Genomic DNA, 23864 nt, shown 5'->3' on the forward strand with positions numbered 1-23864 from the left:
AATTTTTAAGAGAAAAGGTAAATGAGGTGAAAGCAAAAAGAGACCAAAGTTATAGTCAAGCAACCAAACTACTAGATTCAGTTTTAGTGTTGTTTCTTTTACTATCTGTCATTTACATCACAGCAGCAAAAGTTTTAGTCCTGGTCTTTGGGAGTTGATATTAAGGTTAATGACCCTGCTAGGTCCTCATTCACAAACGTCTTTAAAAGGCAAGAAGGAAATGGAACCATTTCTGAGGTTTGCTTTGGGGAGTCTTTTCAATTCAGCCTTCTATGGTCCCCACATGACCAGAGAATTCTGCTTACCAACATAAATCATTCTTGGAGAGAATTTTGATTCATTAAAGTTGGATTGTAACTAGCAAAGAAACTAAAAAAAAAAAAAAAAAAATTGAATCAGTTTGAATATGACTGTAATATTAGGAAATGATGATGTTTGTCTCCAAACATAATATAGGTCTTTTGGGCTCTTAATATGGGTCTATTTAGAGTTGTTATTTGACTCAATACATTGGAACAGGAATCCAATTTACTTTATCATATATTTATTGAACACATACCATTGTGATAGATTCATAGCCAGGGCTCCAGGGATAACAAAAATGTAAACAAGACACTTCATTCCTTGACAAATTTACATTCTGGCAGAGCAAGAATATAAATCTTTGAAATACAAAGCATAGGGAAAAAAAAAAACACAACTTAAGAGACATAAATTGAAAGGGAAGTCAGATATCACATCTATTTGACTAAATCAAGCAAGGCTTCGTGGAAGAGGTGTCACACTGAGGATTGGTAGGTTAGCTAAAATTGGAGATTGGGCATTCCATGAGCAAAGATGTGTGGCTGGGAAAAACTGTACTACATATTTTCATAGGAAGAGCAAATAATCCAGATTGAATAGAGTATATATTATTCATGGTGATATAATGAGAGATGAATTTAGAAAGTAGATTTTGCCCATGTAATATGTCCAAAGAATATTATACAGGTAATAAAAGATTGAGGAGGCAATAGTCATGGATTTGTGTCCAGTAGTTACTATTTGACTTGTCTTTGTTCCAAGATGGCAGACCACACCTCTGTCTACTTATGAAGTAAGACATAAGAAACCCAGGTCTAGACAAAATTATGAAAATAACTAATTTAATAACTCAAATAATAGATTTGTATCTGGCGTCCTTTATGTCTCCCTTGAGTTGCTTTCTCTTCTGCGTCTTCACTCTTCCAATAAGTTGAACTTGTGTCTGAGCCCATTCCTGGTGAAGAATGATTGATAATAACTAGGGGTCGGGGAGGTAGAGTGAATAGTTCTAAGGAGCCTTCCCATTTTGTCAAGGAGATTCTCTTAAAGTAAAAGGCATCAGACTTTCAAGAAATAATGTCATAATTTCAGAATATGAGGCATTAGATAAATGGTTGGCTGTGGAGGAACACTGGTGTGTCCCCTTCAAATCTGACAAAGTAGAACAGCTTCTACACATATCACTTCTGTGGCTCACAGTGGTCATTGGTGGTAAGAGTGACAGCCGGATTCAGCATGTGGATGAATCAGAACAAACCATTTCCAGTAGTGTAAATTACTAAAAAATATAGGTGTCATGCTTTGCAAGTCATGAGCTAGTGAAGGGCTTTAGATAGCTAGGATAGAGGGAAATTAACTGAACTAAAATCAAGAGGTCTGCATTCTAGATCCAGATTTAAGTCTCAATTTTCATATTTGTTTGGAGCAATTTTTCCTCCCTAACATTATGTAAGAAGACATACTTTGTGGGCTGTTCCTTCCCTGCATAGAGGAATGTCAACTTTGAAAGAATCTAGGCCTTCTAAATGTGACAGCTTCTACAGTTCCTTTCATGATGTCTGTCCAGTTCAGACACCTGTGGAGAGGTGAGAGGTGCAGATGGATGAATGACAAGGGAATTGGGGACCTGCATCTTCAATTAGCTCCACACGGTGGTACTTTGTCAGGAAGGTGTTCTGCTGGGCAGGTGGCCCCTGTGGTGGATCCTGAGAGTGCCACTGTTTGCAGGAAGGAGAGATTACATTCCGGAATGCTGCCCGGAAGCGACGAGAGAGCAGGTTATAGATAATGGGGTTGACAGCTGAGCTCAGGTAGAAGAAGACACCTGGGAAGCAGGACATCGAAAGAGACATAATGAGAAGGAAGTGAGTGAGAGGAATGATAGGGAGACATATGCATATTTAACAAAGACCTAGAGTCCCTAAAATTGCCTCTTTTGGAAATGATAATATATACAAGAATACAAAATGATTTAAACAGATCTACCACCTGTGTACTTAGGAATCAAACACAGAAAAATTAGTGTCTTGGAAAAATTTTGCTTGGCATGGAATCTCCCTGAGATGTTAGGCAATTTCCTTTGATCTTCACTTGTTTAATAAAGGAGCATGTTCTCATAGCATTAATAAGAGATGCTTAAATATCAGAGGAAGGAGAAACATTTTCATCTCATTAGAATTTTATTTATAATTTGAAACTGCAAGTAATGGAGGAATGGTAAATCAGTCAAGGCTTAGTCACTGCTGAGATTCCTTGCTATGCTAAATATCTCTTCAAAGAAATGATACCAATGTCCTTTCACTAATTTAGGCTTTTCTCTCAATGGCTCCTTCTATTTTATTTCTCACTTTATTGAATAATTGTATTTTACCATTTATTTTCCCCACTTTGCATACTTCTACTTCCCTGTTGTTTTTTTAAATATTTATTTTTAAAAATTTATTTCTCTCCCCTTCCCCACTCCCCACCCCCCTAGTTGTCTGCTCTTTGTTTCTATTCGCTGTGTGTTCTTCTGTGTCCGCTTGTATTCTTGTCAGCAGCACCGGGAATCTGTGTCTCTTTTTGTTGCATCATCTTGCTGCATCAGCCTTCCGTGTGTGCGGCGCCACTCATGGGTAGGCTTCGCTTTTTTTGCACTGGCGGCTCTCCTTACAGGGTACACTCCTTGCGCATGGTGCTTCCCTACACCGGGGACACTCCTGCATGGCCTGGCACTCCTAGTGCCCATCAGCACGCGCATGGGCCAGCTCATCACATGGGTCAGGAGGCCCTGGGTTTGGACCCCAGGGTTCCCATGTGGTAGGCAGACGCTCTATCCATGGAGCAAATACGCTTCCCTATGTCCCTGTTTGGAATACACTTTTTCTTTATTGTCAAATCCTATTTACTTTCTGAAGGCTCAGAATAAGCCTAAGATAGGGTATCAGAGAACCTAACTTCTGATCTTAGACCTTCCTTGTACTATGACCTTAGATGAACACTTGCCCTTCAATTTCCTTCTCTATATAATAGAAATGAAATGCCTGCATAAGCCATTTCTCTGGGTTGTGAGGGTAAAGTTAACATTCCATACATAAAAGGACTGGAGAATGGCAAAAGATTTAAGACAAGTGATAAATACCCTTGTCAAAGTATTCATCCTCATTTATTAATAAATAGTTCAGGACATTCAGAGAACTACATATCATAGCACAGAGTTGAGCAGGGAGGAAACAGAAGGATAACAGTTCTATAGGCTCTATGGACTGTTATTTCCTTCAATAAATAAATTCTTATTTAACTGCTATTATGTACCAGAAACTTCGAGGTACATTGAAAGGTAGTGGAAATACTTGTTCTCTAAGAACTTGGAATAATACTCTGTAGGCAAGCTCTATGTCAAAATTTATTAATTAACAGTATAACAATACCAAATGGTATCCGGTATGAGGAAAACACATGATAACAACAGTTGGGCTAATGGCATAAACACAAAGTCTTTGATGGTCAGGAGAGATTTAGAGGGTGTGATCAAATTCTGGCTAGGCCCTGGAATGGGAAGGTCTTGATGCTCCAAGGATTTCCTTTGGTTCACTTTCATGAGATTCTAACACTTGCTAAAAGGCAATATGAGATTTCAGGGTCACAGATGTTTAAATACATGATCTTTGGAAAGAAAACCAAAGGAATTACTCCTTACACCATTTTCCAGCTGTAATTATCATGCTTACAGTTGAGGTTTTCCATGAAGTAACCTCTACAATAGTAATCTGGTATATTTATTTTGGACAGAAACATACCAAATCAGCCTTTTAAACAACAAAAATCAAGCACCTTCATGACCATAAAACAGGTCCTCATGATAAATTGGTGTAGCTAGGCAGAACTTACTGCTCCAAGCATGATGAAGAAGAAACTGCAATTATCTGGACACTTGTTATGAAACCAGACCAACTAAATTTTACCTGACACCACATGGATGAGATTGAACACAGCAGCCAGGGATTCTGTCCATTCTTCCACGAAGCTGAAGAAAAGCCGATCAATATGGAATGGGGTCCAACAGATAGCAAATACTAAGACCAAGACAACTGGAAAAGGATGATGAATGGGAGAGTAAAAAGGTCAAAGCAAGGATAGGTATACAATGCCCCTTTGAGTCCAATTATCTTTCTATCATTTTGCCCTCACTTTGCCTACCTCTTTGTTAATTATAATTGTTATGGGCAAACTCGAGCCTAAAAAATGCTGCAGTATAGAATACTTAAATGTTAGAAAGAATTGTATAGAATTTAGGATCCATTTTCCACATAATTGCTCATGATTTCTGTATAATAAAACCTTCCTGTGGAACATTTAAAATGTTATAGAATTTATGGGAACTTCTGAAAACATTCCATTACAGAAAATAAAGTGTTGCATATAGACTGTTGGAACCACATGAACTGGTTAAATAATTAAAACAACTGAGTTCAAGTAGTTGGTATTCTTTAAAGTCACTGATTAATAACAAACTGTTAAATGTCTGCATGAATTCATCTTGTTGCTCTAGAAATAATTAGAAATTTTTCTGAATTCAATCATTTAAAATGGGGTTGGGGAGAAGAGAGAAAAAGAACAAGTAATCAAAAGCATGATACTGCTTATGAGTACCTTTTGCTTGGGATGGGGATGTGTCTATTATATCATAAATTGCTAGAGCTGTTTTCCTTCCAATTTCTTATTTTCAGCTCCCAAGGCAGATATTGGTATTACTTTAGTGTCTCTTTGAGACATTTAATCTCCACAAATATAAATATGCATTTTTTCCCCTCTTCTGAAGTCATAAAATACAAGTTGCAATCATATGATGCCTGGGACTTGCCTCAGTATAACCTTGTAGGGCCTGGATGGAGCAGTAGTGTATAGGTGAAACAAGGTTAGTTATGAGGTGGTAATTTTTGAAGCTGGGGTTTATTTACAAATTCTCTCTACTTGGGTTCATGATTGAATTTTTCCACAGTATGAAGTGCATATATTTCCTGATAGCATTAAGCATATTCAGAATATGGTGTCTGCCTATATGGTACAGCTTCAGGGATATCTGGAAGATTCCTTAGAGCTCAGGTCTCAAGAAAAAGGCCCTCATCTGTTCACTACTGCCTGTAATTTCCTTTAACTAAATTAAAAACAAAACAAACCAACATTCCATGCCCTCCACAAAAAGGCAAATACTTTACAGTATATTTTATCAGTAGTGCTTTAATGTGAATGAGTTTCATATCTTTTTGTGAGGGTATATGATGATCAAAGTGAAAGGTGAGAGAGAATAAAGACATCAGATTTCTTAATAGAGAGTGGCAGGTGCCCTTAGGGCCTAACAAATTATACACAAAAAAAAATGACTGTTAGAATTGAAAAGACAAACTTCAGTGACTTCACATTTTTATTGTTCACAAAATACGACATGGTTATAGTGACTATTTCATATGCATATTAGCCTGGAGGATTCATTCCTCCCAAACCACAGGTTTTGACTTGGAAAGTATACTATAAACCTCCTTGTCCTCATCACTTTCTGTCATAGGATAACACTGGATCATGTATTTTTATACCATTCTATTGGGAGAGTGTGCGTCAGTGCCTGAATACTTTTATTAACATCTTAACTATATAAAAGTTTATATATAGTCATACATTGTCATAGGTGGAAAGACTGCTTAGAGGTGCTCTTAGCCAGAAGATCTTAATCTGGAATTAAAAGACCATATCAAATACATGAAGGAGCTTCAGAGAATTCATGATTCCCTGAATTGGAATGCAAAATGTTTTGTGTCCATGCATTTGTGTATTTTCTAGGTAGAGAGTCCATCGCTTTCAGCACATTTTCAAAGAAATCCATACCACAAATAGGTTAAAAATATCTGCTCATTGGAAAGAGGGAGAAAGTGATGCCCAAAGGATTAGAGAGTGGATTGATTTACCAAACACCATGAACAGTGTGTCAGGATGGATTCATTTTAGTGTATTGTTTTGAGGGCAAAAAAAAAAAAACCTAATAAACAAAGAGGTCCTAGAAGTTTGAAAAAGCCAATACAGACCAGGTTCATGTTATTATGTTTCTGGGCATTCTGATCCTGTCCCTTAGCAGCACTTTTCTTAGTACCAAATAGAATTTCTTTGCATTTAAAAAAAAAGCAAAATGGAGAACTTACATAGCATGTTGGTAACCGACTTTCTAGAAGGTCTCTGGATATTTGCATTCATTTCATCTGCCTCAAGGGATTGGTCTTTCTTCAGCTGAAAGGAGAGTGGAAAGAGGAGATAAGAAAGGGAAGCATTTTCCCCCTCCCATTAAGATCTGAGAAATGTAACTTTAACACTCATTTTGCCAACCAAAAACTAGGACTTTGGGAAATATCAAAAGTTTAATAGTAAGTTGGAAATGGATGTGAATCTAAAATCCTGGTCACCTAACTCAAATGGAAAGACAGCTGTGGTCAGGTTGCATGGCCACCATTTTTAACATGCTATTCTGTAGAACACTAGTTATGTAGTATGTTAATAGGTGTTCCATAAAAATAAGTAAAATATTGGAGTAAAGCATGTTAGAGAGGCTTTTCCATTCTTTCATTCAATCAACCTATCAATAATTATTGAACATCTATTACATAGGCAAAAACTCTGTTATATGGTAGTTATCAGTGGAAGACAAAACCAGATATTATTCCTGCCTCATGGAGGCTCTTGGGCACATGAATCTCCAAAGGGGATAATGGTATTTCCCTTAAGGGGGATAATTTTCTTTGACTAAACAATAATCTCTGCTGTTTGTAATCCTTTTCAATAGAATACCTAAAACCATCCTGAGAAATACAATTCGAGAAATGCTTTTACTAATAGTAGTGATGAATGCATGTGTTTCTAAGTTTAGATGTTAGGATATATTCATCTTTGTTAGAAGACATGATGATCTTGATGTAACAACTGAAAGTTTCAAATAACAGTATAACCTGCACTAGCAATCATTCTTGTCCAATTCAAGTTCTACCTGCTCCTGGAAGACCTTGGTGGCCTCTTTAGCCCACTGGCTTCTTCTTCCTTCGAACTCCAACAACACTGAGCTTCTACATCACTTATCTAGTTGTGTAATTATTTTTCTCTTTAAATTTTATGTTGTATTTTCAGTTTGTGGGGATGTTCAGCCAGATAAAAGAAGATTTAAGGACTTATGATAAACTTGCACCAAATATCTAGAATGTAATGTAGTATATATTAGCTGATTGTTTCTCTAGTTTTTATTGCCCTCTTCTCTTAATACTGTACCCTGATTTTCCCTTAAGGGATTTACTCCTTCCCATTCTTAATCATTAACTTGAATGGAAATGACCCAAACTCCATTTCCAGTCCCTGAATAATTTGATAATCCACTTATTCCATCTTTCAGTCCTGATGATTCGACAACTAGGGCCAATGAGGTCTCAGATATTTGCTTGCACTTTTGGGAATGGAAGTTTCATTTCTCTTCTATTGGGACTGCCAGAAGGGAACTCTTGTTCTCTACATGGTATAGTGTGAGCATATGAGATCTTGAATTACAACAGCTACATTTTTTTTCCACCATGAGGAAAGATCTTGGGGTCATGGATAGGCCACTGTATAGAGCTTGAGGTTGAAACCAACACCATGGAAAAAAGAAACAGAAAGCTAAGTTGCTAAGTTCTTGGTGACATTGCATGTATAGCTGGATTAATCTTCATCTAGAGCCAGCTCTATCTCTGGACTTTTCAGGTCTATGCTCCCTTTCATATTTATCCAGATTGAATTGGGGTTCCCTGATCAAGGTCATAAGGTGGAAAGAAAATTCAAATAACTCCATATGGTCCTGGGGGTACATAAGTATCAAATGTTTGACTTATATAGAGACAGATTCCAATTCAAACTAAAGAAGAAATCAGTGTGATTATGGATAATAGAATGAGCTGTTCTAAGAGGCAGTGAGTTGGATGACATTCTGAGACAACAATTTGGGGGAGGTATTTAAAATTCAGTAAGAACTGGAAGAGGGAGTCAAAAAATTGCCCCCTATCAAAAACAAGCTCATTGAAGGCAAGGTGCATTCAGGAGTGAGCCAGAGGGCAATGGCCCATCTTGGAGGAATAACAAATGTAGCCCTCTCCCTCCTGAATATATGGTGCTCTCTACATATTCCCGTGTCTTCGCAAAGTGAAGGATTGAAACTTCTGTGAGATTTGATTCTTAGAATTCAGAAAGGAATAGGGAAAAATATTGTGCAGTCATTTAAGAATGGAAGGGAGGAAACAGAAGGTGATAAAATGTTATTAAAATAATTGCAAAATAAAATGGTGCAGGTAGGTGCTTATCTCAGGGCTTGGCACATAATAAGTACTTGATAGCAGTTATATATTATAGTTATTGTGATTTGGATTATTATCCTTGAGGCAACTCAAAATATATAATAAAAATGATTTTTAAAATGAAATAGTGTGTTATTTATTCATATTTAAGGCTCATCTCTGGACAGTTCCTGATGTGGATTACTAAGTTCCTTCTGGATATCCTCTTTCTCATGGGACCATTCACCCACAAGCAGAGTCTGTGACGATACAGAGTAGCAGCCAGATGTACTGAAGAAAACATTGCTGTTTAAGGTCAGAGCAATGCACCAAATTACAAAACTACTCATTTCCAATTAAATCTATTAAAGGCTCCAATAATTCCAAGCCAATTTTGAAAGTTTGTAGTTATTGCAAGATATAGTTACATGATTATTTGGTTTCAGTCTGTAACTAAGTACAATGAAAAAGCATTGAGGCCACTTCTTTGGGGGATTTAATAGCTCTCAGTGGTATTTCTTTTCTACAGAGAACAATTTCATTAAATCAAACATCAAGTAAAGGGTTCACACAATTCTTTTATGAACAAGCTTCCTGCACAAGTATAGTTTGCACCAAAAGGAAAATCAGGTGTCTATTAATGATTGCTTAATTTTCAGTTTCCTGAGATTGTAGTGTCACAACTCCCTAACTACAGGAAGAGTAAAAACTCAATATTTATTCATTTTATACATTGTTCCAACAGAATTTGAAGAAGCTCTCATAATAGAATAGAATTTGAGCAATTTATCTAGCCAATATTAAATGCTATTTTATTATTGGATAATTTCATTTCCCTTCAGATATTTAGCAAAGTAGATATTCAGTAGTTAATTATTTATATCCACCCCCAAGCTTTAATCAAAAAAAGGGCTAAAAAATTGCGGTCGCCGTCTCAGAAGTTTAGGAATTTCCCTGTCCCAACTCCCATAGCTATATGTTTAAAGGATCATGGAATTGAGTACCACTGGGGTTGATATATTATCCTGGCCAGTTGTTTATATTGATCAAAATCATCCCACCAGGTGTTCTTTATATAGTTTGTGGACTTAGCTTCAGAATACCAAATATAAATATAGCTTTTGTTCAAATATCTGTAACCTGGGAAAATCTAGTTAACAAAAACCAAACCAAACAAAAATAATTTAGCCTTATATATGACATGACTGGATCCTGCTGCCATTGAAATATCTATCCTTATTAACTCAATCATTTAATGCTGCACGCAGGAGATAAAAGGCCAGGTTAGAGTTTCATCAGAACTTCCTCTCAGATGGAGAGGAAATTTCCCTGAGATTGTCTTTCTTCCATTTCCAGGAAGAAAATGAACACTGGAGAGCAATTCAGAGGAGACTTGCATGCTGGAATAAGGAAGCAGCACTGAATGCTTAGTTTTGAGCATACTCATGGGTTCCCTAGGTTCTTTCCCGGTCCTGTGATTTCACTGGTTCTGTGTGTGCTACCTCTTGAAGGTCCCAGAATCAACTCTACCTTTAGACCCATCAAGAGAGTTAGTATATTGAGCAATAATTAGGGTTGCTTGGGTCTCTAAAATCTGTTAGGTCAAAAAAGTCCTTTGAGTCAATGTGTCCAAGTCTCTTATTTTGAAGGTAGAGAAGCTGAAGTTCAGAAATGAAGGAATTAATTTAATCTCTCTTGTTCAGTTATTGAGCTTACAGTTTAATGGGAGGAGGAATAAATTAATTAAGGAAACGCAGGTATAGAATTTCAAATTGTGATAAATAAATTCAATGAAGGAAAATCACCAGGAACACCTACAACAGGGACCAGATTAGCTAGAGAATCAGGGAGAGCATCATTGAGAAAGTGATGATTGAAGTATGATTTAAAGGATAAGTAAGAGTTAAAAAAAAAACAAAAGGGATGGTGGTAGTACTGGGGACAGGAGGGACATTTCGGGCAAAAGGTATGGCATGTATAAAAACCCTGCCACAGAGTAGGGACTATTTCTTCTGACTCCCATTCTAGGGATCTTTAAATTCTTTAGGAGTGACACTATAAGCAGATAGCTCCTTTCCTTACATCCTGTGGTATGCTAGGTAATGACTCTTCCTTCCTCAGGACAGGATGCCATAAATTGCATTACACAAGCAAAGAAAATCCAGATGGTTTCTAAAGCTGCTGTCTAAGCTGTCACTTAGCTCCTGATAGGTAGGTGTGATACATAAAATGAAATTCAAACATATTGGTTAGGAAAGATGTGTGTTTCTTTCTTGAAGTCAAATACTTTCACCATACTGACCCAGGATAAGTGATTGGTGTTGGACATGGTAGTTTTGATAAGGTCTGGGTGAGGGTGTCTCTTAGATGTCATGGTATTTGGAATTGTGCAGAAGTCTTTTTGTCTAAGTGAGATGGACAGGGCATTCTAAAAATATGGGTGTAAGCTAGCATGAGATGACTTTATGTCTCTGGGGATACAGGGAGCTAGTCCTTCAGAAGGAGATGGACATAGCTCCCTCCCTGATTAGATTTACTAAAATCATCAGTGGAGCTGTAACACCTACTCTCCAGTTCATTGGACTCACACAGGACAACTAACAAGGAGATGATGGTGAACAACCATCCCAAGGAATAGTCCCATCCATCTGCCCCATGGGATCTAAGCCCCCTCTCAATTGGAGAATTGGAGGCAGAGTGGGCATCACCATCACAGAAGCCTCAGTATTGGGGAATGAACAATGGACTAGAGTAGACTTACTGGTATTCTACTATATACTTACTGTGATTCTAGCAATGGAAGAACTTTTATCACTGATGTGGAGGCAGGGGCCACTGGCAGTTCTAAGGGGAGGGAGAGGGAAAAACAGGTATAATATGGGGAATTTTTGAGACTTGGGAATTGTCCTGAATGACACTGCAATGACAGACACAAGCCATTATATATCTTGTCATAACTTACAAAATTGTATGGGAGAGGGCATAAACTACAATGTAAACTATAATCCACGCTTAGTGGCAATGCTCAAAAAGGTGTTAATCAATTGTAACAAATGTACACTAATGAAGGGTGTTGTTAATGTAGGAGGGGGTTGAAAGCGGGGCATATGGGATTTCCCGCTATTTTTTATGTAACATTTATGTAATCTAAGAATTTTTAAACAAAAATAAAGTATTTAATAAATAAATAAACATATTTTAAAAAAATCATCTGTGGCACTAAGAATTTACTTTTCCTTAGATCCTGCCAACAGGTGCCCAAGAGGACCACATGTGGGACATACATTTCTGACATTCATCTTTCTCAGAGTTGGACTGAGATGGGAGCAGAGCATATTAATTTTCACATAATGAACAATGTCAGAGCCACCTTGGACCATAGAATATGAGTGTGATGAGCCCGCTCAAAGGGTTTTTCTTTTCTTTTTTTTTTCCCTAAGGAATCATTCATTGTTCGAGCTAGAAAGAGTCATAGCTATTATCAGATGTTATCTTTTCATAAATGGAGGGAAAATTAAGGCCAGGAGAAATTATGTGGCTTGCCTAAAGGCATATTATCTGACATATGGATCTGGGTATGTAAACTATCTAATGACTATCTAATGACTGTTTACTATTTACTACACAAGCTGCCTTCTTAAATGAGTATAAAACAGTCACAGTCAAGGCTTTCGTCTTTATGAATTTTGATGTTGAGTACATCAGGAGAGGAATTACTTATACTTACTCCCACCCTCATCAAAAATAGTTTTCCTCAGGTAATTTAGACCCAGAAAAAAAGAAAGATATCAATTTGCCACCATGAGCATAGAAAAGAAGACTCTAATGATATTTTGTAACCTAAATAATAGTTTTCTGTTAATCCCAGATATCTGTTTTAGCCACCTTTCTTCTACTCTATCTCATGTGCCCTGCTTGCCTCCCCACCCTTCAATCTCTACCTACTCAAGGGGACTTAGCTGATCTCACTCAAGCCATATATTTGCATTTTAAACTATTACAACCAAAGCAGTCACAGCAGTCACAAGGAAGGATCTGGTTTTCAAAATTGCTTATCTGGGACTACAAAATAGGCAGAGATAATTTGTGTGCTACTCAGGCCAAGCTGATGCAGAGAAAAATATCAGTGCAGTAGATGGGACAGGAGAGAGATAGCAGAGTATGGAACAGTTTCTCTAGATCATATTAAAATATAGATGCTCCCCTCACCTGAGACATACTGAGTCAGATTCTCTGGGGTGGGCATGGTGGATTAGAGAATGCACTTTGGTATTCATAGGAAGTTTTCGAAGTGTTTCTTAGTAACACTTTGGGAACCCCAGGTATAGAGAGAAGAAAAATGGAAGATGAGTTAAAAGAAATGATTTACAGTTCTGTTAACTATCTGATTTGGGGCAAGACCTTTGACTTCTAAGATTCGTCCATCTGAGCTCATTAGATTTCTTTCTAATTGATTCTGAACTTCTACGATTCTAAGCTTTTCTCTGAACTTTGAGCCAATGGAAAGGAAAGGGAGGCTTCCCCAAGCCAGCTGGAATACTCACCCTGAGCCCCATGAGGTAGTAGAGGACACTGATGACAGTCATCGGGAGGATGTAGAAGAGGAAGGAGGTGACCTGGATGATGAAATTGTAAATCCACATGGGCTTTACAACTGTGCAGGTGGCAGAGCCCGGGACCAAGGACCCGTTTGGGAAGTAATGGACCTTGATGCCGTGGATGCTGGTATTTGGAAGAGAGAAGAGGACAGAGAAGCCCCAGACAGCTCCGAGGATCCTGAGGGCCCGCCGCCGGGTGCTCTCGAGCTTGGCCCGGAACGGGTGGAGGATGGCCACGTAGCGCTCCACGCTGACTGTGGTGACGCTGAGGATGGAGGCGAAGCACACGGTCTCGAAGAGGCCCGTCTTGAAGTAGCAGCCCACGGGCCCAAGCAGGAAGGGGTAGTTGCGCCACATCTCATAGACTTCCAGGGGCATCCCAAGGAGCAGGACCAGGAGGTCAGAGACAGCCAAGCTGAAGAGGTAATAGTTGGTGGGTGTCTTCATACTCTGGTGCCATAGAATCACCAGGCACACCAGGAGATTGCCAATGACCCCGACCACAAAAATCAGCACATACACCACAGTCACTGGCAGGAACAGGTGGCTGCGCCGAGGCCCGCAGACGAAGGCCAAGTAGTCCTCGGTGCTGTTCAGATATTTCTGGAGTGGATCTTCCTGTTCCTGCTGGTGAATCCAGGAGGCATTCTCACGTTTTTCCATCACTGACACTAAAATCCGGAGACCTGATCCTCCCCTGGTCTGAAGCTTTGTCCCAAGCTGAGCCAGAAAGAAAAGAGAAAGCAGTCAGGGAAGCACAGGCACAGCGAATGAGGCCATCCGAGACCCGAGTGCTTCAGGCTGAAGGCTGGGCTGCTCACAAGGCTGCTGCCTTTTGAAGTGCCCCCTGCACTGGAGCCCCTCCCCTCCACAGGCTGAGGACCAATGAGTGTGTGTCGGCTTCTCTTGCAGAGGACACGCTGGGCTGAGAGTGCTGGCTCCAGTGCAGGGAGCAGGGGAGGGGTAGGAGGAGGAGACATTTCTCTGAATTGGAAGGAAATGGTAAAATAGAGCAGACACAGACGGTGACACTGTAACTCAAATCAGATATGGGGACTCTGAGCAGAGCATTTTGCAAAGTTGTGGGAATCTGGATGGAAATAGATATTAAAGTCGCAAGGCTGTAGTAAGAATATAAATCTCCATTGGTCCTCATTACATATACATCATGACAAAAATGGAAGAATGGACTTCTCAAGTTATTTTGTGCAATTGGAATTTCAGAGTTCTCTGGTTTTGATTTCATCAACAATAGATTCCAAAATCTAAAATGTCACTTGCACAACATCTAGCCCTGCCTGCTGTCTGATACTTCAATCTCTTTTGGCAGTGTCTTGCTAGGGCAACAGAAAGTGGGTTTCAGAACCAGGTACACCCAGCAAAATCCTGTAAGGCTTTGAGAAGTTTTTCATCCTCTCAGAGTCTTATTTCCTTATCTGTAAATTCAGGTTTAATTAATTCTATTTTATTCAATAAATATTTTTTGACTATTCATTGTGGGTCAGGCACTGTTCTAGGCTTTGTAGAATCATCAGTGAACAAGCAAGACAAGCCCTCATGGAGCTTTTCTTACTGTAGAGAATTTGAAAAATATACAAGCAATCTAATACATTAATAATATGATTTCAGATAATAATTGGTGTCATAAAGGAAACAGAGGCAAGATTGGAGGTGTTCTTTTACCAAAGATAGTCAAAGAAGACTTTTCTCAGGAGATAAGATTTGGGGTTAAGGTCTGAATGATGAAAAGTCAGTCATCAAAGAGCAGAGGGAAAAGTATTCCCTGCAAAAGGAATAGCAAGTACAAAGGCCCTGAGGCATAAACAAGCCTGATGTATTTCAGAAACTTCTAGGAGATCAGAATGGCTAGAACTTAATGAGTGGACAGGAGAGTATATGAGTGATGAGAGTGAAAAGGCTGGCAGAGGACAGATCATGTAGAGTCTTGTAAGCTGTGATAAAGACTTTGGATCTTATTCAAACTTAAGGATAAAATTTTCGTAGGATTTTGAGCAAGAGAATAAAGCAGTATGGGAGGGTTTGAAATTTTAACAAGAGGCAGATAGAAAGGTAGTAAAATATTCCAGGTAGGAGATGATAGAAATTTGGATTACTGTGGTGGTAGTGGGGTTAGAGAGATATTGTTGGATTCAGGAATATTTTGCAAGGAATGATCAAGACTGCCTTATATGGTTATTGAGAAAATTAAATGAGTTTACATATATTAGAACATTTATGTTTAAGAGATACCCACTAAATATTCATTCTTCTTTCCCTTTTGTTTGTTAAACTGAATGAAGGAATTGAAGACTAAAGAAGTGAAGTGACCTATCCAAAAACAAGCCAGTCAAGATGGAATAGTTTATGTTGCTATAACAAATGACCCTCATATGTCAGTGGTTTAAAACAATAAAGATTTATTCCTTATTCATGCTCCATATTTATTATGGGTCATCTGGAGGAACTGCTCCATGTTGTCCCTCCCTTGGCACCTAGGCTGATGGAATGGTCACTATCTGAAACTTTGGTATCATTATGGTAAAGGGAGAGAGAGCTCCAGAAAGTCGAGGCTATGCATTATATGCTCTAGCCAAAAGTGAGCGACACTTTACTTCTGCTTATAGCCTGTTGCCCAGGCTTAGTCATGTGTATCCACCCAACCACAGGGAGGGTAGGAAGTACTATCCTATGTCCATAGAAGATGGAGAACCAGGAAAATCTGGTGAAGAGCATTCTTGATAACCATGGACACACGTAAGCTCACAACAGAGCCAGGGCTAGGGTCCTGTCATTACTGAGAAGATGTGATATTGAAAATCACTATTAACATTAATATATATTTCCAATGAAATAGGAAAAAAGTTCAAGTGTTGAGATGAAAGAGCTCATTGAGATATAAAGGTCTTAAAAATCATAATGGGTGCTCGCTTTGGCAGCACATATACTAGAATTGAAATGATTCAGAGATTAGCATAGCACTCGCACAAGGATGATACACAAATTTGTGATGTTCCATATTTTTTTGCTTCTTCCCTGTCATACATGTATTTATTTTTGAACCAGCATCCAATCTAAATAATTTTTTCTCAGTTATTTAGATTTGTCTTTTCATCCATTCCTGAAAAATTGACCTATTGGTATTTATAGATACACATTTTTAAAAATTTTTCACTTTGGTTGCTTTTTTTCCTTTTTAGCTTAGAACTCTTGTTTCTGTTTATAGTCTTTGACCTTTCAAGTAAATTGTAGTCTATATCTGCACAAAGTCAGCCTATGCACAAAGAAATGCAAATAATTTACTATACTATGACAGAGGTGATTTGTATCCTCCTCTTTTAGGGCCTAGATTTCTTTGTTGAAGTCATTTTTCTTTGTGAGTTTCTAAGTAACTGTTGAAAGATTTAATTGAGCAAATATGTACCAGTTAATCATCCAACTGAGAACTCTGTATTTTTCTATGTAGAAGTCTTCATTAAAGAAGAAATTTTTAAATGTTTTGTAATATAACACTATTAAAACAAAACTCTAATTTTTAAAACATATTTCATGATGGAAAATTTTAAAAATACACAAAATAAAGAGAATAGTATAGTGAATCTCCATGCACTCATGACCTAGCTTCAACAATTATGATCTTATTGTCATTCTTGTTAAACCTGTATGTACGTCCATCCCCTCCCCACAGTGGATTAGTACGAATCCCACGCCATGTATAATATATTTTCATGTATACTTTAGTGTGTATTTCTAAAGATGAGGCACTTTTTAGAACATAACTAATAGTTTAAGACAGCTAAAAAATTCTAATGTCAAATATCCAGTCAGTACTCAAAATTTCTCCTTATTGCCTCATGATTTGTTTTACAATTTGTTTGTTTGAATCAGGATCTATATAAGATCTATACCTTGAATTTGGTTGATATTTCTTCAGTTTCTTTTTAATCTATAGGTTAAATTAAAGGTTCCCTCTTTTTTCATAATTTAACTTTTGAGGAAGCTGAGTTGTTTATATTATAAAATTGGATTTTACCAAATGCATCCTCACTACAGTATCATTTGAAATTTTTGCCTGTCCCCAATATGTCCTATAAACTGCTAATAATATCTAGAGGGTTTTTTTTTGTGTTCTGTTTTTTTAAAAAAATAATTCATAGATGATGTTATGTTCTACTGCATCACAGCAGGAAGTACCTAATGCATACTTACATCTCATTTTGTAATATCACAATTGAGTGGGTTTGGATATTTTTGCCCAATCTATCCATTAGAAAATCGACTAGTAGCTTTTCCCCTAATGGTTTTAGTTGCCATTAATGGTCATTGCCTAAATTGATATCCCAGTAGTGATTGCAAATTGGTGATATTTTGTGATTCTTCTGTGTTTATTAGCTGGAATTCCATATAAAATAAAAATTTCATTCTTATCAATTTACATGGCAGGATAAAATGAAATTTTCATTCTGATTGAATTATCTTTGGACACATATTTTGAAGAAGTTTCTATATTGATAAGCCAGAACCCAAACTTGTTCTTACATGAGGTTTAGTAGTTTTCAGAAACCAAAGTAGAAAAAAGCAGAATAATCAATAGAACTTCTGTTGGCCTGAAATGCTTGAATAGGGGCATTTTGTTAGAATTTTTAGATCATTGTTTCAATATTGATTTCATTTTGGTAGTGTAGTTATTTGATTACCTACTGTGTTTCCAAGACTGTATTTATGTTTTGTGGTTTTTTTAATGGAATAGTGAGAATAGTGTGAATAGTGTAATGAGTACCCATGTACTTGCAGTCCAGCTTTTAATATATATATCTAAAAGAAAACTTAAAACTCAGGGTCATAATACTATTATCACACCTACAATTGTTTTTTAAAAAATTCCAGAACTGTATTTTAAATAATATAGCACACATAAATGGAATAGCTCTTCAGAAAAGGGGAGGATTTTTCTTTCTTTTAATAGAAGGTAGGACCTGAAATGGGTCTGGAAGAATGAGCTGCTTTAGGGCAACAGAAAGAGTTCTGTGTAGGGAAGAAAAATAAGTAATGCCCTGGAAATTACAAATGGAGTATATATGAGACGTTCTTACAAAATGACATGTGATTTGAGATAAAAGTAATGAGAAAGGCTGGCTTTGATATCTACGGTTGAATTTATTGTGATGGTTCTTTTCAACACTTTAGTATGAAGATATCAAGCATAGAGAAAAGTTAAAATAATTCTCCAGTGAACAATTTTTATACCCACCACCTCGATTCTACAATTAACATTTACTACTTTTTTTTACCTTATCACATAATTATTGTCTGTGGAATAGCCCTCATTTGCTTGCTGTTTTTATTATTTGCCTTGCATTTTTTTTGTTACGAGAAGAGAAGGTATTTACAGAGCAGAACATTTAATTCTATTAGATGATTGAGAGGTTTGGATGACCCATGAGAACTGGGATATGTGCTAAGTAGAACCAAGGCATGGGCTGAATGTGCATTGAATGATAAGGTCAGAGCAATTTTTTGGGGCATGCTAGCAGTTTTCTGAATTTATAAGATGTTGTATTTTTATTTGGCATTTTGGTGAATCCATATTACAGTGTCAGTGCATACCACCATTTCCAAGGGAAGCCTAAGAGAGTCTGTGGAGTTTCAAGCACTGGAAAGGGTAGAATGTGGGGATGGAAGCAGGGGTATAGCTAGTATCGGTTCATGGTTTTTTGTTCCATTAGCAAGTCCAAAGTGAGCGAGATCACCTGAAATATGTAAAAGTTGAAGGTCCTTCGCTTCTAGGTAGGCCTTTCACAATATCCCAGTTAGCTAGCTAGTATTTCTTAAAGTACAAACGCATGGTGTTGATTCATTTGGATGAGAACCCAGTCTAAATACTGTAATTGCTTAAACACCTAGCAGGATACTATGAAGCATTTTCAAAGGGAGAGGGTATTTTGCTTTGGTGGTCGGCAGCTGTGTAGAAGAGAATGTGAGAGAAGAAAGTAGGAGAAATTTTGGCCCCCATGATCTTTCCTTCTCTGGTGTTACGTCTATGAATATGTTACTTTACGTGGCAAAGAGACTTTGCAGACATAGTTATGGTTATTAAAATAGGAAGAATATTCTGGGTTATCTCAGTATAATCATAAGAATATAATCACAAGAATACTGAAAAGCAGAAGAGGACTCAGCCTGTCATTGCTGACTTGATGATAGAGGGAACCACATAGAAAGTATGAGAAGGAAACAAATTCTGCCAACAGCAGTGATCTTGGGAGAGGACCCCGAGACAGAGTGAGAACCACAGCTTTGGCAGATGCCTTGATTTTAGCCCAGTGAAACACTGCGCCACACTAAGCCAAGCTTCCAACCCCAGAAATTGTTGCTTAAGGCCACCTAGTTTGTGGTAATTTGTTTTGACAGCAGTAGAAAAGTAATATGGGGACAGATACACTTGCCTTTTCCTCTTGGACTTTTGAAAGTGTTAGAGATTTATGATTATTAGAAGTAGGGAGGAGGCAAGACTTGGGCTTTGTAATTCTTTCAAAAGTGGTATTTGTTTAATAGTTCTGGAGTCAAATACACATGGACTCAAATTCTTGCTGGCTTGTATGGCCTCACACAGGGGACCTGCCCTCTGTGAGCCTCTGTTTTCATCCCTAAAATGGAGATGTCACTATTATCTACCTCACGTCTTCTGATCATTAAATAGGAGCATGCATGCAAAACTCTTAGTGCAGTGCCTGGAGCCCAGGGAGTGCTCCAAAAATGTTGATTTCTGTTAGAGTTGTTTCCTTTCACCCCCCCCCCCCCCATTAAATGTCCGTAAACTAGATGATAGTTACCTAGAAGCACTGCATTCCTCTTTTCATTTTTCAGTCAGCAGTTTTAAGTACAGCCTTTATTATCAGAGCCTCAACAAGAACATACGCAACTCAAACTCAAAATTCAGGATGTTAAAACTGGACTCCCAGGTCAGTCGTGTAGGGGACCACTACAGCAAGTCCCAAGATCAACATAAAAAATCAGTGCTGAAAAAGTAACTAAAGTGTAATTCTGTTAAAATGAAAAGTAACCCCCCGGCATTCGTAAGAGATGTGCCTGGATACCTCTGTAACTCCAAACTTGAAATACCATTACAGTGCATATTTTAATTTGCTGGTAATATGAGAAATAATAAAGGAAAAAAAAAAGGCTGTGTTAAAATAGTAATGTTAGTTAACTAGCTTTATTTATCTTGTTCTCTAGTTCCAAGCACCAAAGATTCAAACAGATGCCCCTGGAAAATTGTAAATTACTATGTGTTATAGATCTTTGGGATACATAAAAATTAGTGAAACTAAGAATATTGTCTTTGCCACAGATCTGCTGTCCTTTATAAATGGCATGAGAGCCCCATCAGTTCCTATGGCAACATCTGTTTGGAATTGTCTCAAGAGCAAAGGGGTCAGCTCCCTAGAATAGGCACTGGCACCTAGCGTCCTGGCTGTGTGGCTTTGTAGCTTTGGAGACTGCTTCGCAGGGAATGTAACCGGAGACCCTGTTTCCTGGTGACATGGTTACATTAGTTTGCAAATTTTTACCAGAAATTATGAAGCCCATTTCTAATTAATCATTACATACAAGATTACTTTAATTTTGTTTTTATCAGGTTCACTAATTAAATTCTGAAATAACGCAGCCATTGTCAAGTAAAATCTCAACACCTGAGGTTGAGCAGGTTTCTTCCAGTTTGTCACAGATTCTTCAGGGAAGCCCAGTTGAACCAAAAAGCTCTTTATTCAATCCTTAACTTCATTTCACTAAGAAGATTGAGAGGCCTGCCCGCTTGCTTCCTCCTGCCCTCTTATCATGAGTCCTTTATTCCTGGATGTCTCCTTTTCTTTGGGATCTAAAGAAGTTAACCTCTGCAAATTCTGGCAGTTTTCTAGTGCTAGGAATGCTGTGCAGCATGTTAAAGTAGATTCCAGAGATTCTCTATTTGGCAATAGCTGAGTGTGGACTTAGTATGTACTTTTGAATATAAAACTATCTTTTTAAACTCTTTCTATAATTAAGACCTTTTGCGACTTGAGTTGAATTTGTTTCTAACTTCAAATGTCTGCATTTGTGTGTAATAAAAATAATTCATTTTATGAACAGTTGAGTAAGATGAGGGTTGGATACTGATGGTGGCTCCCAAACTATTTTTTCATGGATGTTGCCTTAGTTGTATCAATGTATTCCACAAAAAATTTATTTTCCAAATGACAGAAAACAAGCTAGTTGATTGTTAATTTTAAGTTTTTCTTAAATTTTTGCCTGTCCTGTTTAACGCAAAGAATGAAAGTAGATTTCCAAAAGAAATGAAAGTGCTAAACATATTTAATTGGAATAATTTTTCCATGGCTATGTGCTTGATTTATCTTTCATTGTATGTCCCTTACAGTCACATTTTCTGTTGGTAAAGCTGCTCCTAGTATATATAATACAATTAAATATATTCTATGTAAAAGGGAAAAAATCATAATGGTGGGCAGTAGCAGATTTTAAACTTGAGGCTGGGGAAGGTACTTCTTGATACAAAGAGAAACAAAGATTTAAAGGTATCTTATCATTGTGGTGGGGTAGGTAGGCCAAGTCAAATAGAGTGATGTCTAATATGGGATAGAATAATGGGCTTATGTAGGGGGATGGTATAGGAGTGATAAAGAAAGTGGACTCTAGTGTAGACTCAGGATTCAGATCCTGGTTCTGCCTCCTACTAGCTGTATGACCTTAAGCAAGTTATATAACTCCTGTAAGTCTCAGTTAACACATCTGCAAAATGATTAAAATAGCAGTATTGCTTCATTAGATTGCTTGAGGGTGGATTATTAATTAGTTCTTGGTAAATTGTTCAATATACTATTTTAAATAATACAGTATTTTAAATAAGTAGTAATAAGATATGTACTATGATAATGATAATTTAATAATGAGAATGTTTATTTTTATTAAGGTCAAAAAGACTATTGTAAGATTTAAATGCTGGGAGATATGTTTTGTACTGTCACTATGAAAAAGTCTTCTCAGTTTTAAGTAGCTGTCAGTGCAGGAAATCAAGTCAAAGTAGATCTAAGAAAGTATATGGAATTTTAGTCTTTGTTAATTAATGTCTATTCCTCAGCTCACCTGCATCTGGATCTGCACTTTTTAGCCTTGTCAAGATGGCTCAATACCCTGTGGATGATATTGATGCAGGAAGGGATGTTTTGCCTGAAGAAGACTCAGAGAGTAGAGTAGGATATAAGGAGAAAAGGAGAGAGAAGGGCATGAGGGTTGCCTTCAAATAATTGACAAGATGACACATGGAAGACAGATTAGACCTGTGCTGACATTCCTGGGCATTGCAAATGTTGTTGCCAGGCTTAATGTAACGGAGTAATGGTAGCCACAGTGAACACCCCCATTTGGAAAGGGAAGGGACAGAATGGACAACTGACAGCAGTCTCTGGACTGTGGCATATCTGAAGTCCTGTGAGGTGGACATTGCAATGGTCCCCTACTGTTTCTTTGATGTTGCAGCCTTGATTTTGCTTCCTGGCAGGGTTTTCCCAGTCCATCTTTCTCAATGACATTAAGTGTACACCCTCCATGGGGACTGAGCCACTTTCTTAGCCTACTTCCTCTTTGTAAAAGATTGAAGTTGTTAGGGGTGCTTCCAATGCTGGTCAGAGTCCGTTTTAGTTGTTTTTAGTCTTTAGCACTATACCTCTCTTAATAACTTAGTTGGCTCCTTGTCTGTTTGTTTCTGGTCAGCATCATAAGACAAATACAATACTCAAAGCTTTTCCTCAGTCTATTTCTTAGATCTGCTATATTTTTCTGCTTTCTTACTCCTCTAACAATCTCTCTCTAGATTTAATTGTGGTACTTTGGATATAAGTAGGTACTGTGAAAAATCATATATTTAATCATTTTTCCTAGGGTTCTTTCATCCAGTTGAGAGGATTTTTTTTTTCAGTTCTATGATCTTTAAAAAATCAATTTTATTGCAGTTGAGAGGATTTATCACCTCCTAAACTGGGCCCTCATTCTGAGACATAGTAATCCACTCAGATTGTAAGAATGATTTTATATGACTTTCATGTTCTTGATTTTAACCTTGCTACAAGGATGAATTGTGATTGGCCTTTGCTGTATAAAACATTTTTCTATTTTTTTATTTTACTCTTTAGAGCTGAGACAGAGTTGCCTCTTTGAAACCTATGTGTCCATGAACATATGTATTCTCTCTAATCTCTTTCATTTCTGCTTGAATAATGGCCATTTTTTTTCTGATAGTATCTCTTTCTTATAAAATCTTTCCAAACATAGTCAACAGCTACTACTACAACTCAGTCTAAATCCTCTTTCCCTGGGGCTCAGTAAGCATATGATTTGCAGGCAAAAAATTTATTCCATGGTTAGCCTCTGCATAACTTGGATCCTTCCAGACTCTAATAACAGTGTTCTCACTGTCTACCATCTGGTTCCTAGACCAATGCAATGCATTTTAGAGTTTTTGTTATTGCACTACCACAAGTTTATGTCAAGTTTGAATCAGTAGCTTAGATTAGATGATTCTGAAGTAACAAACAATCCCAAGCTCTCAGTGACTTTAAGCAAAAATGGTTTATTTCTTTTTTATGCTATATGCTAA

At 37.5% G+C, this 23864-nt stretch overlaps 1 protein-coding gene and 1 non-coding gene across 2 annotated transcripts; one reads left to right on the plus strand and one right to left on the minus strand.

Annotated features, from left to right (window-relative positions):
- Nucleotides 1-527: 527 nt before the first annotated feature.
- On the minus strand, nucleotides 528-14026 carry NMUR2 (neuromedin U receptor 2). Its single transcript, XM_004468911.4, has 4 exons — nucleotides 13163-14026; nucleotides 6477-6561; nucleotides 4248-4373; nucleotides 528-2128 (listed from the first exon to the last, which is right to left on the minus strand). Exons 1-4 carry the CDS (start codon nucleotides 13877-13879, stop codon nucleotides 1872-1874), a joined length of 1185 nt encoding a protein of 394 aa, XP_004468968.1. The 5' UTR covers nucleotides 13880-14026; the 3' UTR covers nucleotides 528-1871.
- A 2110-nt stretch (nucleotides 14027-16136) lies between these two features.
- Nucleotides 16137-16240, plus strand: LOC111766673 (U6 spliceosomal RNA). Its single transcript, XR_002798645.2, has one exon. It is a non-coding gene; the product is annotated as a U6 spliceosomal RNA (small nuclear RNA).
- Nucleotides 16241-23864: the final 7624 nt, after the last annotated feature.

Source organism: Dasypus novemcinctus, chromosome 2 (genome assembly GCF_030445035.2).
Source record: "Dasypus novemcinctus isolate mDasNov1 chromosome 2, mDasNov1.1.hap2, whole genome shotgun sequence".
Lineage (NCBI taxonomy): Eukaryota > Metazoa > Chordata > Mammalia > Cingulata > Dasypodidae > Dasypus > Dasypus novemcinctus.